The sequence below is a fragment of the Schistocerca piceifrons genome, chromosome 7 (genome assembly GCF_021461385.2).
Source record: "Schistocerca piceifrons isolate TAMUIC-IGC-003096 chromosome 7, iqSchPice1.1, whole genome shotgun sequence".
In the NCBI taxonomy this organism is placed as follows: Eukaryota; Metazoa; Arthropoda; class Insecta; order Orthoptera; family Acrididae; genus Schistocerca; species Schistocerca piceifrons.
This window is the reverse complement of record NC_060144.1, coordinates 321,205,409-321,211,408: the sequence shown is the minus strand read 5'-3', so window position 1 is coordinate 321,211,408 and position 6,000 is coordinate 321,205,409. Positions and strand designations below refer to the sequence as shown.

Below are 6,000 nucleotides of genomic sequence, written 5' to 3'. Positions count from 1 at the left end.
GCTTTAAGAGTCTTCACACAAAAAATTAGGAGGCCTTACTTGTCAGAACGTCCTCATATGACTACAAGTGACGACGAAAGTATCTGTTTACAAAGTCTAATTGTAGTTAACGATCTATACACATACTGTATATCCAGTATCTAACACCAGGGGATACTGAACGCTCACAGGTGATTACTCTGTAGCTTCAAAAAGTGGCAGTCCATACCCGGAAAACATAATATTGACAGCGGTGGTGTAACAGGTAATAACACTCACGAAGTACAATACTAGGCATTAAAATTGCTATACCAAGACGAAATGCAGATGATAAACGGCCATTCAATGGTCAAATATATTATACTAGAACTGACCTGTGATTACATTTTCACGCAGTTTGGGTGCACAGATACTGAGAAATCAGTACCCAGAACAACAACCTCTGGCCGTGATAACGACCTTGATACGCCTGGGCATTGAGTCAAACAGAGCTTGAATAGCGTGTACAGGTACAGCTGCCAATGCAGCTTCAACACGGTAACACAGTTCATCAAGAGTAGTGACTGGTGTATTGTGACGAGCCAGTTGCTCGGCCACCATTGACCAGACGTTTTCAATTGGTGTGAGATCTGGAGAATGTGTTGACCAGGGCAGCAGTCGAACACTTTCTGTATCCAGAAAGGCCCGTACAGCATCTGCAACACGCGGTCGTGCATTATCCTGCTGAAATATAGGGTTTCGCAGGGAATGAAAGGTAGAGCCACGGGTCGTAACACATCTGAAACGTAACGTCCACTGTTCAGGGTGCCGTCAATGCGAATAATAGGTGACCAAGACGTGTAGCCAATGGCACCCCTACCATGAAGCCGGGTGATACGCCAGAATGGCGATGACGAATACAAGCTTCCAATGTGCGATCACCGCGATGTCGCCAAACGCGGATGCGACCATCATGATGCTGTAAACAGAACCTCGATTCATCCGAAAAAATGACGTTTTGCCATTTATGCACCCAGGTTCGTCGTTGATTACACCATCGCAGGCACCCCTGTCTGTGCGTCAAGGGTAACCGCAGCCATGGTCTCCGAGCTGATAGTCCATGGTGCTGCAAACGTCGTCGAACTGTTCGTGCAGATGGTTGTTGTCTTGAAAACGTCCCCATCTGTTGACTCAGGAATCGAGACGTGGCTGCACGATCCGTTACAGCCATGCGGATAAGATGGCTGTCATCTCGACTGCTAGTGATACGAGGCAGTTGCGATCCAGCACGGCGTTCCGTATTATCCTCCTGAAGCTACCGATTCCATATTCTGCTAACAGTCACTGGATCCCGACCAACGCGAGCAGCAATGTCGCGATACGATAAACCGTAGTCGCGATAGGCTACACTCCGACATTTATCAAAGTCGGAAACGTGATGGTACGCATTTCTCCTCCTTACACGAGGCATCACAACAACGTTTCACCAGGCAACACCGGTCAACTGCTGTTTGTGTATGAGAAATCGGTTGGAATCTTTCCTCATGTCAGCACATTTTAGGTGTCGCGAACGGCGCCAATCTTGTGTGAATGCTCTAAAAAGCTAATTATTTGCATATCACAGCATCTTCTTCCTGTCGGTTAAATTTCGCGTCTATAGCACGTCATCTTCGTGGTGTAGCAATTTTAATGGCCAGTAGCGTAGATACGATCTCATCCGGGGCAAGAGTGAACTTGTGTGAGGTCGAGAGAAATAAGCCGAGATAACCTTTTCTTGGCCTGGTACCTTTATGTAACGACCATACTTATACGGTGGCGTCAGAAAGGATATCACTCGTTCCTATCTCTTCTTTGACCACCAAGCAACATTATTTCGCTGAATCAGCTTCAAGTGTCCGATACCGTTAGAACGCGGCGCTCTTATGAGGATGACTTTCAGTTATAAAGGCCTGAGAAAACTTCCTTGTCAGCGCAGTCTGAAGGTTCCCACCGTCAGGAACACTTCACGCAAAATGGACGGTTTCTGCTTGTCACTTGGTGCCATTTTCGTCTTGGCACTTGCTGCATCCTGTAATGTGAGTATTCAACGCAATATACAAAATATTTTTTCGAATGATTTTGAGTCCATGGCGGGACTGACTCGCAGCTGACGGTAAAATAACAAGCACGCTCATAAGGCCACAAAAACAAGCATGTAGGAGTTTTTTTTCTTTCATAGTTTTTAGAAATAGTCGTAGGAAAGTCTTTGAGAGCATATGGGCGGAGAAATATGTCATGAAAAGTACAGAATGTCCCAGTATTGGTACTAATTATGTTTCTGTCCATACGCATATAACGAGACACGTGCAATGGAGGCAAAAAAATCAGACTGCAATTCTTCCATTATTTCATAATTTATATCTGTTTTTCTGTCATCCAAAGACATTGCTGTACCTTTGTAGATGGAACAGTCATCGAGATCTTTTTAGCTTAGGGATAATGAAGTAGAATCAATAAACCTGAATCTGTTATTATTCGCAATATTTTAAGACTCATCTAAGGCTTTTGAATGTTTCAAGCACAATATTCTCATATAAAGGATGGAATGTTATTGGAATAGTGAACACGGCAAGTTCGTAGCTTTAAAGGTAGGTGTGAGATAGAAAGTAGAATGCACCAGTTTCATGATGATCGCACTGCAGTGGTTACCCATACTTCAAAGTGATCAGGTGTGGTATAACAAAGGGTCTTATTTGGGTCCTTTGTTGTTTCTGACATATCGCACATTTGTGTTGTCAGAGGATTAAAATTTTGTCCTTTCTGCAGACGGTGCAACTATAGAAACGGAAATAGTACCAGTCCTCTAGCTGAAGAGACAGATTATAAAACATTTGTGTTAAGGAGTAAGTGAATGGGGGGCTAGGTTGAAGTGAGTGTGATACTTTTTTTTCAAAACACATTAAAATTGTATTTCCAAAACTCTCGCTCAATTTAAATGCACTAATCTTTGGAGAAAGTGAAACACCAAGACCGAGAGATGTGATCACAATAAAATTTATTCCACCGATTAGGGACATGACACTACACAAATGATAAGATTTACAGACCTGTGCATGCCAGTGACTCTGGTAATTCAGAACGGACTAGCGGCACCATACGCTTCAATCAGTGTCGCTAGACGCCGTGGCATTGTACCAGAGAGCATCAGGATATGATGCTGGGGAATACTTTGCCACGCGGTTTCTAGGCGCGACCACAAAGCTTCAACTGTAGCTGCAAGAGGACCAGAACGAACAAGTTGCCGACCGACCATATCCCAGATATGCTGGAGGGGTGACATTTCAGGCGAACGGGCAGGCCAGGGAAGCAGTGGTACCCCTCGCTCTTCGAAGAAGGCTTGCACATTCCTCGCTACATGGGGCCGGGCGTTCTCCTGCTGAAATCTGGCATGTGGAAAGGACAGTGCCTCGAGCTGTAAAACCTCCATGAAGTGGCTGTATCTGTTCAGATTTCCCTCCAGACGTGGGAGGCGGGATCTCTTGTTATAGGCAATGGCGCCCTATGCCATCACATTTGGCGTTTGTCCGCTATGCCGCTCAACAATACGGTCCGCCCGACTGCGTTCACCACAGCGGCGTCGAAGGCGTATGAGGCCATCATTGTTGGACAAGTTGAAGCGGGACTTGTCCGAGAACACTACATTTTGCCACTTAGCACGCCAGTTCCGGTGTTCACGTGTACATTGGTCTCTGCGGCGTTGGTGGGTTCTGGTCGATGGAAACCGTCGCAGTGACATGCGTGCCACCAGTCCAGCTCTCAGAAGAGGGCATCGAACCACAGCCACAGACGTGTCCACACCCGTTGCAGTGATTCAATGTCGCGCCAAATGTAGGGACGAAGCTGTTCGGTCCGTTACGGCCAAGCGAAGAAGATGACGTTCATCTCGTGCTGTGTCGTCCAGTGCCCTGTCGGTGCTCTCTTCTCTACTGGTTCCACAGACGCCTCATTGTTGGAGCAGCGTGTCCTGTACAGGCAATGCCACAGAATGGCAGACCCGTCTCCCAGTGAAAAATCATTCTGTCCCGCTCGAACGCACTCACATGTCGATACTCCACCCCGTGATATCGGCGAGCCATGGTGGTGCTTGGTTACAGGATTCCGCTTCTTATGACACCTCCGCACCGACTGAGCGTTGCATAACGCTGACGTGTCCGGTCACACAAAAGAGGGCGCTGTTGGACCCATGTGCATGCCACTTTTCTGCCATTTAAAACACTCATTACGGTTCCCCTGTTCTACACGTCCTCTTATCATGGCGTGTTGCATACCATTGCTTCTGTGTGTCTCGTTTTTTCAAAACAGAAGTGGATAATTTTAAAACAGTAAAATGGATGTATTTCATTAACTTCCTCATCCATTACAAAATGTAACAACAATAATTTGTGAAAGACACGATGGTAAAACAAGGTTTTCCAGGAGTGCTAGTTCTGCAAGGTTCGCAGGAGAGCTTCTGTGAAGTTTGGAAGGTAGGAGACGAGGTACTGGCGGAAGTAGAGCTGCGAGGACGGAGCGTGAGTAGTGCTTGGGTATTTCAGTTGGTAGAGCAGTTGCCCGCGAAAGGCAAAGGTCGCGAGTTCGAGTCTCGGTCCGGCACACGGTTTTAATCTGCCAGGAAGTTTCATATCAACGCAAATTCCGCTGTAGAGTGAAAATTTCATTCTAGAAACATCCCCTAGGCTGTGGCTAAGCCATGTCTCCGCAATATCTTTTCTTCGAGGAGTGCTAGTTCTGCAAGGTTCGCAGGAGAGCTTCTGTGAAGTTTGGAAGGTAGGAGACGAGATACTAGCAGAAGTAGAGCTGTGAGGACCGGGCGGGAGTCGTGCTTGGATAGCTCAGTTGGTAGAGCAGTTGCCCGCAAAAGGCTAAGGTCCCGAGTTCGAGTCTCGGTCCGGCACACAGTTTTAATCTGCCAGGAAGTTTCAAACCAAGGTTGTTACACAAATTTATAAATTTGTGATTATCCACTTACAGTAAAATACTGCTGTGACATGAATGACGTTAAGCCTCAATTTAAAAAAAAAAATTCCTTTGCGCAAAAAACACTATTCACATTTATGAACATAGTCAATAAAATTTATGTCTTGTACTCAAACTGAACTCCGCTGAAATACAGCAACCGATAAGATTGTAGACACCACAGACAAACTTAAGACAGCGAACTTGTCTTTCGCCAGCCATACCAACTGTTTCCTGAATCACGAACGAAGAGTTTCTGGATAATAAATGAAGCCACCCAGCAGTCCTGCAGCGAGGCACATCACAGTTCACAGGCCAGAGCAGCCGACTTCTAGCACACTAGATCACCCGATGGTAGACGACACCACTGATGGTGCTGAGCCCCCGATAACAAATGTGTCCAATTAGGGCTCCATTGGGAGGAGGGGCGGCGGTGGGTGAGGGGGGCGGGAGGGGAGGGAGGATTCCGCCGATGGTCGCTGCAGGTTTCCAACTGGTGGCGGTAAGATAACTCGTGACGTCACTCCGCGGCAGAAGGCAGGCGGCACCATATAGGACGCGCGATAGTCGCACCACTAGAAGTGCCAGCGGCAGAGGCGCGCGCGGGAGTTCAAACTCATCGGAACGGTAGAGACTTGAAAACATCGAAAATTTATCATTAAACTTGAACAAGATTCAGTCATACAATGAGGTGAGAAAAGTCAGGGAATACCTCTCAATATCGTGTCCGACCTCCTTTTTCCCGGCGTAGTGCAGCAACTCGATATACCGTGGACTCAACAAGTCCTTAGAAAACCCCTTCAGGAATATCGAGCCTTGCTGCCTCTATAGCTGTCCGTAATTACGAAAGTGTGTAGCCGGTGCAGGATTTTGTTCACGAACTGACCTTTCGATTATGCCTCGTAAAGGTTCGATAGGATTCATGCCGGGCGATCTAGCTGGCCAAATCATTCACCCGAATCGTACAGAGTGTTCTCCAAACCTGTCGCGAACAATTGTGGCCCGGTGACATGGCGCATTGACATCCGTAATAATGCCGTCGTTGTT

General features: G+C 46.9%; 1 protein-coding gene across 1 annotated transcript in view; it reads left to right on the top strand.

The window, feature by feature from the left end:
- The first annotated feature begins 1,889 nt into the window (after nt 1-1,889).
- The window catches only part of LOC124805176 (acetylcholinesterase-like), a 111,222-nt gene continuing 107,111 nt past the window's right edge, over nt 1,890-6,000 (top strand). Inside the window, exon 1 of the mRNA XM_047265663.1 lies at nt 1,890-2,033. Coding sequence (XP_047121619.1) covers nt 1,971-2,033 — 63 coding nt within the window. The 5' untranslated portion in view covers nt 1,890-1,970. The remainder of the gene's footprint in view (nt 2,034-6,000) is intronic.